At 34.3% G+C, this 13,148-nt stretch overlaps 1 protein-coding gene across 1 annotated transcript in view; it reads right to left on the bottom strand.

Annotated features, from left to right (window-relative positions):
- Nucleotides 1-5,989, bottom strand: part of LOC105623769 (WD and tetratricopeptide repeats protein 1) — a 12,421-nt gene extending 6,432 nt beyond the window's left edge. Inside the window, exons 1-12 of the mRNA XM_012205147.1 lie at nt 5,924-5,989; nt 5,702-5,832; nt 5,506-5,617; nt 4,875-5,258; nt 4,471-4,591; nt 4,193-4,363; nt 3,997-4,121; nt 3,578-3,705; nt 3,399-3,479; nt 2,984-3,126; nt 1,705-1,852; nt 1,397-1,589 (exon numbers count right to left, since the gene is read on the bottom strand). Of these exons, the coding sequence (XP_012060537.1) occupies nt 1,397-1,589; nt 1,705-1,852; nt 2,984-3,126; nt 3,399-3,479; nt 3,578-3,705; nt 3,997-4,121; nt 4,193-4,363; nt 4,471-4,591; nt 4,875-5,258; nt 5,506-5,617; nt 5,702-5,832; nt 5,924-5,989 (1,803 nt within the window). The remainder of the gene's footprint in view (nt 1-1,396; nt 1,590-1,704; nt 1,853-2,983; nt 3,127-3,398; nt 3,480-3,577; nt 3,706-3,996; nt 4,122-4,192; nt 4,364-4,470; nt 4,592-4,874; nt 5,259-5,505; nt 5,618-5,701; nt 5,833-5,923) is intronic.
- Between the last annotated feature and the right edge of the window lie 7,159 nt (nt 5,990-13,148).

The following is a 13,148-nucleotide window of genomic DNA, read 5'->3' as shown; positions in this document are numbered from 1 at the left end:
TTGGCTCAAACGCATCAATTGCGTTCGATACCGATCGCCTGTGATTGTTTCAGTCGGTTTTAATAGTTCATAATACACTACGCCGAGCTGGTCCCACCAAATACAGAACATGACCTTGGAGCCGTGAATATTCGGTTTGGCCGTCGACATGGAAGCATGGCCGGGAACTCCCCATGATTTTCTGCGCTTGGGATTATCATAATGAACCCATTTTTCGTCCCCAGTCACAATGCGATGCAGAAATCCCTTCCGTCTTTGCCTTTCAAGTAGCTTCACAAGCAAACAAACGCCGTTCAACATCTCTCGGCTTCAATTCGTACGGCACCCAATTTCCTTGCTTCTGAATCATTCCCATGGCTTTGAGGTGTTTTGAAATAGCTTGTTGAGCCACATCAATGATCGTGCCAATTCTTCTTGATTTTGACACGAGTCTTGCTCAAGTAATGCCTCCAATTCTGCATCTTCGAAAACCTTCTCTCTTCCACCGCTATGCCGGTCTTCGACGTCAAAATCACCGTTCTTGAAGCATTGAAATCACTCACGACACGTTCTTCACTAATAGCGGCCTCACCTAAGTATTTGAGAGCATTCGATGAGCCTCAGCCGCAGATTTCTTCATATTGAAGCAAAAAATTAAAACCTCTCGCAAATGACGAGAATTTGGTTCGTAAACTGACATTTTCAATCGAGAATAACTTTATGATGCAGACACAAATCGACTAATGTTTCTATGGGGTTATGTTGACAGATGCCCAAGTTTATTGTATGACGTCTATGATCTATTTATTTCGACCACCACTTACCGCTAAAGCTATCTATAGGAAAACGGCGGAAGTAAAGTTGTACACCTAATATATGTAATATTTCCCTTTTGTAAACATTTTTTTTCAAGAATAAGAGTCCAGAAACAATTCACTGTTGTGATTTCGTGTTTTATTGATTAGTGATTGGTTATGCTAGTACATGATACGTGGCAGTCATCATGTACGTATGCCTCATAGGACTTCATTTCAGAAGTTAGCCACATTGCAGGGCCGAAATTGAAAAGATATTAGTTGCTCACAAAATTTTTAACCAAAATAACTTACATAATTTGGATAATCATTTTGTTATATTATTCATAATTACACTCTGTTAGCTGTTAGAAAAACGCTACAATTTTTATAACACCGTATTTATTTTACGTGCAAAAAATATGCCTCTGTTCTCTAACATAGATAACTTTTCTAAATGATTACTATGCTTGCAATGAATGTAATTAGAATCGTTTAATTTAATATTATATTTATTAAATCTGGATCTGTTAATTTACGAAATAAAAAGAGATGGCTACTTCCTGTTTATATCTAATCGAACACAATAAATATATAATAGACAAATAAAAAATACGATTTACCTCTGGCCATGGACTCCATAATCTGATCACTGGATCAATGCCACTAGTAGCTAACAAACACATGGATGGATGTGGTTGTAAACAATTAACAATTCTTTCGTCTCCTCGCAGCACACGTACGATATTGGTAGTATTACGATCCCAGATAAAAAAGGAACCATCATCTGACCCAGCCACTATATATTGACCATTACTTAAAAAAGAAGATAATATTACAATGACTAACTTAATCTTATGCAAATAATATAGATTTTAGAAAAAATGAAATTAATTATTATAATTATATCACTGTTTACAAATTTATTTACTTTCCGAAGAAGTTGGCTTCTTTTATGTCAGTTGTAGTATTACAATGTCCACAGAATCTCATTTTGTAGTCGATTGTATTATGCCTCCATTCTTGTTCATACTCTGATAGTGGAAGGAATGTCTGCCTAGTTTGGGTGATATCTTTTCCTAGTAAATAAAATATGTTAAAATTAATTCTTTTAAAAATAATAATAATATAATAAGTATCAGCAACGATAAAATACTTATCTAAGTTTATACATTTTTAAAATTATTAAGTGGATTTAACAATAACTAAATAGCCGATGTTTTATTTCGATTATATAAATATTTAGATAAGTCAATATTATGTTTATGATTTCTTATTATGCATTAGCTGCATACATTTTGCAGAAAAAAATACATATAACAAATAATAAGGTAACTATCTCCATTACATTAAATATTACTGTGTTTGTTCTTATTAGTGTGCCTTTGTATTTAAATAAAAAAATCATAAAAAAAGCTTGCACAAATAAATAAGAAAATATTTTTTGTTATTAAGTTAAACTATTAATTAGCACTGAGACACTACAGTGTCTCCTGATGCAATAATATTCTATTTTTTTTAATTATTAAGATATAATAAACATTTTCGAAAGATATGAGAAATTTATCTGAGTTCAGTAATACCACAAAATGTTAAGCTTGTCCCTGTTAGTCCTGTATTGAAGTTGAGAATGTTGTTACGTACAATAAATTGTAAATATAATTAAAATGATTTATGCAATATTAACTTAAACAATTACCTGTTATCTGTTTAGTAATTACATGTTAAAAAGAGTCAATGTGAATTTCTATTGTGACAAATTTTGACATAAAATTTAAAATATTTTGTAAATTATTTTTTGATAACTGTACATTATTTTTGTGTAGAATAATGAGATGGTTCAATTGGTGAATTATTTTTACGCTCAATTGGCGTAAAGAAAACACATTGCTGGTTTTCAAAAAAGATGCGAAGAATTTTCAAAAAATTTGTTGAAAAGTAACCAATGCTTTTTTTTACATTAAGTGATTCATCTTATTATTCTATTCATTTTATTATTCTATAAAAATGTTAAGGTACGGTAATTAAAAAGAAAAAGAATTTACGAGATATTTTATATTTTGTGTCCAAATTTGCCAGAATAAAATAAAAAATATCTCATAAAATATATTGATTTTTTTTTAAACTGATTGAAATTAATTAAAGTAAGCATCCTGCATACGTATTATAAAATATTTTTATATAGAAAAATGATAAAATTAAAGTGTTACCGGCATCGATAGCTTCCTTTATGTCCATCTTTAACGCTCTACATGCTGAATTAGATGCATATTCTGGAAATTTTTGTTTAAAACTCTTGAGCACCTTGTCCGCTTCAATTGGTCGATTTAAATCAAATAGGCAACGTGCCAATCTACACACATGTACAAATAATGAATTATATTAATAAATCTCATTAGTGTACATTTGTCTCTTAAAATATAAAATTTCAAATTGAAATATACTCGTATATTGAGAATATATTGAAGTACTAAGCCACTTCAAATAATACAAATAAATGTGCGTTTTTTAAATATAAATTTAATTAGTATTGTAAAAATACATTTCATATAGTTATGGTTGAACTATCTATGGTGATTGAAACATTCAAATTCTTCAATTATAACCAATATATATTAAGTTTACCTAAAATGAGCTTTTACATGTTCTGGATCAAGAAGTAATGTTGTTTTACAATCTCGTAAAGCAGCATAAATATCACCATCCCTAAGAATATCATAATTATTGTACACTTATATACACGTGTATATAATAATTTAACAATTATTTATCTTATACATACTGTTATGAGCGAGAATAGTTACCAAGCGCGTTTCATATAAGCAGCTGCTCGATTAGCAAACAATACTGCTGCAGTTGGACAGTTTGAAATTGCTTTATTATATAAATTAATTGCTAATGAATATTTCTGCTGCTCAAAGCCTTCATTTGCCTGTTGACCATAAAAAACATTATATTAAATATTAATATCAAAAATTAAAATATTTTTATATTTAAATATAACGGAATATATTACAAACTATCATCAAACATAAAATCCATAACTCAAAAAAATATAAACTCACAAAAATAGATAAAAAATGTTTAAAGATAAATCCAATATTCGAGGGCTAGTATAAAAATAATAAAATAAAATTTTATTACGAAAAATACTTGTTTATGCTAAACATTAATTTTTTGGTTTAATGAGTTACATAAGGAATGACATGACTGTACAACTTACAAGGCGCTTTATTTCTTCAACATGTGGTGGCAATATCTTTACATTTTTATCTACAAAATCTCCTGTTTCGTCTACATCGTTCTGTTTCATATAATATTCAAGTCTTTGATCTTGTTCAATTGATCCTATTAAAAAGTAAATTATCATTCATTAGAATTCTAATTACACATACAACAAAAGCAATAGCATTACTTACCTGAAGATTTCCAGGATGAACCGAAAATTTTTTTTGAACTATTCGAATCGTTGATGTCAAATAAATAAATTTGTTCTCCTCCCATATTCACGAGTAACTCATTTCCATCATCGCTGAATGTCAAATAGGTGGTCGTAATGCTCCTGGTACCATCACGAGAGCGGAGATGACCTATTTAATATTAGATCGAATAATTTTTTGGTTAAAACGATTGTGTAATATTGAAAAAGAAAATAGAACTAAAGTAGACAGCATACGCTATCTCTGTAGGAACAAACCTGCAATAAAGTATTGTGCACTACCCAGTGGAATATTGTCATCTGGATCACCTTTACCTGCTCTATACGTGCTAATATTTCCCCCATTTGAATTATCATGTATAGAAGGAGATGGAGGAACCTATAATTTCATGACCAGAATGTTATAATGTAAAAGTAATTGGCATTAAAGTTTCCGAGTCACCACAGCTATAAATATAAATCATAATGTCGAGAAGCAAGAAATGACATGTTAATTTTTATTATGTGCCATTAAATAAGACAATTTGAAACAAAATGATGGGATTGCTTTAAAACATTTATTAAGATGGACAAAAACTGTGTCCTCCTAAGTCAGTCTTTTATCACTATTTATGACTATTTATTGTCAAATATTAAAGTTGATCAAGAATAAATGGAATCACCTGCGAGAGTTTTATCATTCGTCGATCATACATTCGGATGTAAGCGTCATTAGCACCGATGGCTATTAGTTCAGGTTTCCTCGGGTTCACAGCAATGCATTTGCCCTCTGCATAACAACCCGTATGATATACCAGATTTACAAGTACACTGTGATCATTACTCTTGCAAACATGCGGTGTACGAATGTCATATTGCAAAAAGAGACCATCTTCTCCAGCGCTCCAAAATAAAAATGGTATACTGGGAACAGTAGCGATACGCTTAATACGTTGTTTGTGACATTTACACGTAAATATTGGTTCGGAGAGTGTAAGATCATGAACTCGAATTCTACAATCGGCTGCACCTGACACCAGTACACTATCATTTGATTTTGGCATAAACTAAAAGCAAAATACAAATATCAAAATAAATCTTAAGTGAAATCTCAAACATAATTTAATGCTCTGAATAATCATAGTCTTACAAAAATGTAGAAGCTTGTTAATTCTAGAAAAATCTATATTTTTTTGTAATGATGTACACAAGCCTCGAATTATTTGACATCTAATCCATATTTACAAAATATTATATTTTATGAAGTTATAAATCAATAAATGTTGAAGAAAAAATAGAATGACATTAACTTACTTTTACAGAGAAAATATTTCCACGATGGCCTGAATGAAGTACCAATTTTTTTTCATAACGAAAAGGATCCCACAATATAATATCTTTGTCATCTGATGCTGACGCAAGCACTCTGTACAAAAAAATATGTATATATTTCATACATAGTCATTGATTAAATTATATCTAAATAAAAACATAAATAATAAGTACATACTGCCCAGTCTCATTCCATTCTAAACAATTGACACATCCTGAATGACCATTTAATTCTTTTTCTAAACCCAGACGTGATATCAAATTTTCAGTAACATGTAGTTTTTGTAAAATCATGTGTGTCACTGAGTCCTATGTTACATTGTACATATACATATAATTATACATAATTGTAAAACATTAGTAAAAATATTTAAAAATATTCAAGAATTATTTAACTCACTTGTATTTCTCTTTGACGTATTAAATCCAGGACTCTATAGTCCTTTTTCTGGATATTAGGAAACATTTTAATACAAAATATTATTTATTGTGGCACAATATAAATTAATATTTCCTGAAAATATATACAAAAATATATAATTAAAAAAACTTAATTTATAAATGTAGAAATTAAAAACTTAAAAGATTTATTAAGAGAATGAATATTAGATAAAAAGCATATTTCACCTCAATGTACAAAATATAAAATCTGACTTATAGCGCATTACTATTGTAGCGCGATATACTATGCACACCAGTGTATATAGCCGTTGAAGAATGATTTAATCTGTATAAAATACAAATATTTCAAATTATAGAAGATTTTAGCTAACAGCACAATAAAATGTATTGAGGAGTTCATGGTTTAATCCATTTTTCTATTTACGTTGAACATATTTTTATATGTCAATCAATTTTTTTACAGCTTTAATGCGCATCAATGCTGAATACATCCAATCAAATTCACTATTAAACTTTATTTATCACAACTATTTTAGAAATATCTGCAAGCATTAGCTAACACAATCATTAATCCTGTGCTTGTTATGTGGAATAATCTGTTTTTATTGTTTTAAATTGACAAACAGAATTTAATGTTAAATTAATATTACCAAAGTTCTTTTTTGTAGAAGCATAATTTTTCACCTTATTATCTCGATAATATACACACAGGTTGATAACCAATAAAGTACCAATAAATAAAAGTATATAATATAAGTGAAATAAAAGTATATAATATATACAAATATATGTATATAAACAAAATAATTTTCAGAATAATAAAGATTATATCAAAACAATAATATTTAATATTATAACTATACTTGGAAATATAAAAATGCAAAGAGACTTACTCGCTTATTTAAAAGTCTTTGCGCATAAATTCTGCATCATTGATCGATACGTACTTTTTATCCAATTATTTATTCCTCGCATGATTAAATGCACATACAGAATGAAAGAATAAGAAGCTATAAACAGCTATTAAGCGGTTATCTTATTCTCCATTGGAACACACAAAATACTCTAGAAACCATAAGGGCCTGCACACAATGAAACAAATAATAGGAACAGGAATAAGAGCCGGTTTATAATTCAGTTTCCATATAGCCCTAATTACGCAGCCTTTTTCCGCATCATGTGATTTTATTTTTAGGGTGAAATCACACTGTGCGTCATTGAAACAACCAATTAGCGCTATTCGGAATAACGCAGATTGATTGCTTCTATGACGCATTCTCTATACCGCAGTCGTTTTCCTGAGTGATTTTACCCTTATGCACACAGAATGCGGCAACGCTTGCCGCACGGCGGAAGTTATCGCATTAACCAATAATTCTATGTTCTTAAATCGACTTCACCGTGCAAAACTTCTAGAAATGATGTAATATTACATCCACCGAATTCAACTTTTATCGCACGGTGGAAATTATATATCTATTACTTCCGAGCAAGAGAGATGTTGATTGGCTATCGCGCCAACTTTCGCCGCGCGGCAACGCTTGCCGCATTCTGTGTGCAGGAACCATAATGCCTCCGGCATACCAGCGCGATGTTTATCGCGCGCGACACGCGATGTCCAATGAGAATATATCTTTAGAATAAAAACATCGATAAAACTGTACTCATTAGATGTCGTACTTATCGCATGTCACGCACGATAAATATCATGCTGGTATGCCGGAGCTATAAGAGTGAAATCACATGATGCGAAAAAGGGTTGCGAAATAGAGAATGTGTCATTGAAACAACCAATTCGGAATAAAGATCGCAATCTTTTGCATAAACGAATCAACTAATCAAAATCTTCCCTTCCTCTCATTTCATGGAAAAGAAGATTTTTGATTGATTAATTCCCTTATGTATTATGCTTTATGCAAGAGTCTGTGCTCTCCGCTTAAAACTTCTTTGTTAGCATGAAAAGAGAAAAGTTTCTTTATTAATCTTTATTAATATTTCAATAATTAAAATTTTCATTTTCCACTTTCCATCCTAGAGATAAAGTTTCATGATTGATCCAGTTGATATGGCCTGATATTTTTGATTTTGATTGGTGGCCGCTATCAGCCAATCAATAAGCGAAATCCATTTGCGGCTTCTCTTAGGCCGGGTTTACACCTTGATGAAAAAACGGAAAGCTAAAAAATGGAAGCCAATCAGAACTCGCGGAAAGCAACAAGTGAAATGTACTGCGTACTACTACTGCAGTTCCGATTGGTTTCCACTTTTCCGCTTTTGACTTTTCCATCAAAGTGTGAACTCGGCCTTAGGCTGCTTTCACATGCAGTAACTTGTGTCAGTCAATCAAATCATCTCAACTAGAATGCGTAGCTGATATAATTTGATATAATTTGATTGGTTGACGCAAGTTATATTACACGTAAAAGCAGCCTTAGACTGGCATTCCATGAGCGGAAATTTACAGTGAAACGGCGAGACCAATCACAATCTCAAAAAAGAAAATAGAACAATGACTGCAGAGTGATTGGTCGCGTTGTTCCGTTTCGCTGTAAATTTACACTCCATGGGACACCTTATAATATAAGACTCAATAGCCCTGTAGCAGAAATAAGGCCTTGCGCACAATAGAACTCTGCATTTGTCTACTAAATTTTTAGAAACTAACTATTATGAAAATTACAAAATGATACAGTACTTTTCGACTCAGTTTAATCTACTTTACTCAGTTTAATCTGCACACGAAAATAGTCCCAAATACGGGACATCTTGCATATCATTTAGAATTGCATCAACGTGCACATCATTTTTTTTCCCATCGATCTTATAGGAGCTTCTTTTCATGGACTGAATGCTATAGATTCCTATATAAAATCTTGTAGAAAAATTTCTTACGTTATTCTATATATATATATGTTGTGTAAATTCTATAGGTATCTATTGTAAGAAATTTAGAGGAAATAGGCACAACAGAGAAGTTATCAGCGTCAGAGCTGCATGGTTCAGTGATAGAATAGAAGTCTATCAAGTCGGAAGACCAAACCAGGTCTGGATTTGAGACGAGAAATGCCTTGATATTTTTTTCTATTATCATTAATTGTTTATACTATAGCTCCTATAAACTCCTAGAGAGGCTGTGTTATAAAATTTACTGTCAGTAGAAGGAGGCTGTGTTACATAATTTACTGTTAATAGAAAATCTATAGTGAACATAACGAAAATTATAGATTTTCAGTACTGGCAGTAAATTTTGGAACACAACCAGAAACTTGTTCTCTATAAGAATCCATGGGAGTTTACAGCAAGATGAGAGCCTCCTCCCATGGGGACCAATCGAATTTACCACGCGTACCCATGGTTAGACAAATCTATATGAAAATTTCCCATAGGAATTTGCAGCAGGGCTGTTATATTCAAATTACATATGGAATTCCAGGTATGTTCCATGATCTTGTCTGCAAATTCCGTTTTATTCGAAACATATTTGAAATTCCAGATTCAAATCGAATTTGCTGTACGAAAATTCCGTTATGTCTCAATTCTAGGATTATAATTCCAAATACATATTGAGCATCATACGCATTTGTGATCTATTTACAGATTAGAAAACTTATCGATCAAATAAACTTAAAGTATTTCTCAAAAATAGTAATTATATCGCCAACTATTTTGATTAATTAATCATATTATATATGTATAAGCATATACATAATCACTATTAAAAAATTACACTTGTAGTTTCCACACAACATTATTCATATTTGCGAAAAAATATATATATAATTGCGAAAAGTTTTTCACAATTAAAGTAGAGTCATATAATAATATTAAAATGACGTTAAACTGAATCATGATTGATAAAAAAAAATGACTTTTAGTAAACATTTTGGAGCCATTTTAATATCATGATTTTTTTGTTCTGTTTAAATATGTTTTTCAATTTATTACCTATAATGGATTTTAGAAACATTTCTATTAAAACATTTCATATGCAAATTGCAGAATTTCAGAATTGTTACATATAAAAATGTGAAAGATTGAAACATTTCTGAAAACTTTCCGTAATAATTGATGCTGTATGGGTAATATATCTTGGTCGCGTAGCCCAATGTTTTTTCTTAAAGATTCTTTCGTTTCTTGTCAAATGAATCTAATTTTATTAAACTCTAAAGTGAGGATACTATTCTGTATATCCAAATAATTATCATTACAAAATTTGTACGTATATATGAGTGCGATATTGATGTAGTAGTATATAAAGATATGTGATGTGTCGCATTTTATCGGTAAAACAGTGATCGGTCTCATTAGAGTTCGGAGTTCATTAGAGATTCACTTTAGGATTCTCTTAGGCCGGGTTCACATCTTGACGAAAAAGCGAAAGCCAATCAGAACTCGCGATAATAGTAGACCGTTACATTCCAAGTGAGAACGCTGAGCTAGGGAGATAGCATGGAGCACTAGAACACTAGAAACGTAAATATTCACGCGTCCACCATTTTTATTCCTTTTCTCACTCCTTGTCCCTCCTCTGTCCCTTTTCCATCATTGTGACGGTTGTAGTTCATATAAATTATTTGTATTTGTTGCTTGAAATTTTGTAGCTTCTTTCATTCCATTTTTGTTCTCAAAATCAGTTGAATATCGTAATGTTAGTGCAAGATCTGAAGAGTGTCTGACGTTATTTCTAGATAAGGTGCCAATATGTATGTCAATTTGAAGAAAAGGATTGAAATTTCTTATCTGCGAGGAAGTGATGTTTATTCACAAGTCATGTATTTATTATAACAAGTTTAGTATAACAAGTTGTCGACGAATATTATCCGCAGGAAATTTAAATAATCGAATACCTTTTTCTGATTTATTGATACAGTTTACGCAACAAGGCATTTTATAAATTTTTTTGCCTTCGTTAATAAATATATACGCGCGCGCGCGCGCGCGCGCGTGTGTGTGTGTGTGTGTGTGTGTGTGTGGTGTGTGAGAGCGCGTTCACCGGACGCGGGCGGAGCAGGGCGCGGGAGCGCCTCGATTCGCGTATTCGCGGTCGCGGGTATAAGTCAGCAATTGCTTGTCGCGGACGCGATCTGCAAGGCGTCTGTTCGCGAGGCGTGGGCGGCCGAGAATATTCGGCAGAGGCTGGAACACTTAACCTCTGGTCTAGCTTAGACCGGATGCAGCGGCGATTGCAACCGACTGTTGAAAACGCTCGACCCTCAGATTCTTGTCGGTGCAGGCGGTACTGAAGGAAACCGGTGCGAAGGAAATCGGCAACTATCGAGAAGGCTCAATGGAGAATACGCTCTATCCCCGGGTTGGTCTAGGAGCTAGTGATAAAGAACTAGTGGAATCGGATAGTGGTTGAGAAAAGCGGCGGAGCAAGAAACTCCTTATGCTAAAAATATGGCTTTTATATTGGATTGTCGCTCATATTGTTACGGTGTCGCTCCGCCGATTTACGATACGAGCGGAAGATGCACGGTTGTCTGCGGTTGCTCTCGGCTTCTTATAATTTGTGAATTATGCTTTAAAATGTTAGTCGAGCGCATCGCGCTCTCATCGTTCGCAAGTGACGAGGAATAATTGCGGCGGCATCCGGCAGGCGCCGAGTACAATGCGGTTTCTTTGGGGATACATTGTTACATCATTCTCTTCCTCAAACAGTGTCTGAATTCGAGGCGCTTAATAGAGTGGAAACGTCCCGTTTTTGTTGAAGTATATACCAATGGCTTCTTCCCGACCGTATTTTATACTGTCGGCAACATGGATGGCGTGTCCACCGTATGTCCCAGTTCGACCTCAACCATTGGAAGTGATAGAAGCTCTTTCGGTCTGGCCGGTTGTAGCGTGGGCTGGCCCGCTTCAGTCTTGCTGATCAACTTCCGTGATAGTAGAGGTGACGACGTTTGCGTGAATCAAGATATTTTCGTCTGTCTCTGATAATTCGTTATCAGGCACCCGATAGGTACTTCTTTCCGTGCGGGTGGTTGGTCTAGCACGACCTTTAGCCTTGTTGGTGCTCTTATTCCGAGGTTTTCTGGAGCGTATTCCTCCTGGAAGAATTCATCCAACGCTAGGATGTCGGTTCCTATGTTCCATGTCGAACTGAAACTGCTCGTCCCACCGTTCTTGTGGTTACGCTCCACGTACTGCGTGATCACTGTTTTGATTGTTTGGTTCGTGCGCTCGACCGGATGCATTGAAGCGCGTATGCTGGCGTATACATATGTCTAATCTCGTGTGATTGTAACTTTGTTAGTTGCAGCGATTTGAATTGCGTTATCGGAAATTATTACCTCCGGGCATCCGTGGTGGAGAATTATGTTTTCTGTGATGGCGTCACGAGGGCGGTAGCGCGACATAGTGATCATAGTTCCACTTTGAGAATCGGTTCTGCATGTTAAGCAATCAGGAGTGGCCTTTCTTTGAGGGAGAGGGCCCTATCAAATCTATGATTGCCACGGCCGTGCATGGAGCATGCCTGTCGGTTTGGCCTGCAATGCCTTATGTATATATACGCAAGCAATTCTGATAGCTCCGCACGTATCGTGTTATGTCGCAGGTCATTACGGGCCAGTAATAAATTGCCAGGATTCGGGACAGAGTCTTCGCTATTCCTAGATCTCCGTTGTCTCATTGTAGTTTTTGCGCATAATTTTTTCAGAATAATTTCTTCGGAATACACTGCTTTCACTGACGTTTCAGTGGCGTTTCGAAATCGACCGTCGATGCAAGACATGCCGGTAGAGCTTGTCCCCAGTGATTTCGAAGTCTGGGTATTGGTTCGGGTTTTCGTGTATCGCTTTGAACAGTATCACGCGCATCGCGGAGTCTCGCTTGCGGCGGCGATGATGGGTTGACGGGACAGGGCGTCGGGTACGCGATGCAGAGTTTTTTTACGATACTTGATTTCTAGGTCGTACTGCTGGAGCTCGAATACTCAACGATCGAGCCGGCCAGTGGGGATATTTTGTCTTTATAACCATCTTAGAGACTGGTGGTCGGTTATCACTGTGAAGAGATATCCTTCCAAGTAGTCCCTCATTCATCATATCCCCCACACGACAGCGAGACACTCGAGCTCTGTGGCACTGTAATTGCGTTCGGTTTTAGTGTTCGGCTTGCATAGGCGATCACGCGCTCTCTCTCCGGAAATTTTGTATCAAGATGGCTCCTAATCCGGTGTTACTCGCGTCAGTTTGTAGGAAAAATCGCTTTATGAAATC

The sequence above is a fragment of the Atta cephalotes genome (assembly GCF_000143395.1).
Source record: "Atta cephalotes unplaced genomic scaffold scaffold00064, whole genome shotgun sequence".
NCBI classification, from domain to species: Eukaryota; Metazoa; Arthropoda; class Insecta; order Hymenoptera; family Formicidae; genus Atta; species Atta cephalotes.
Note: the sequence above shows the minus strand (reverse complement) of the source record. Positions and strands in the feature narration are given on the sequence as shown.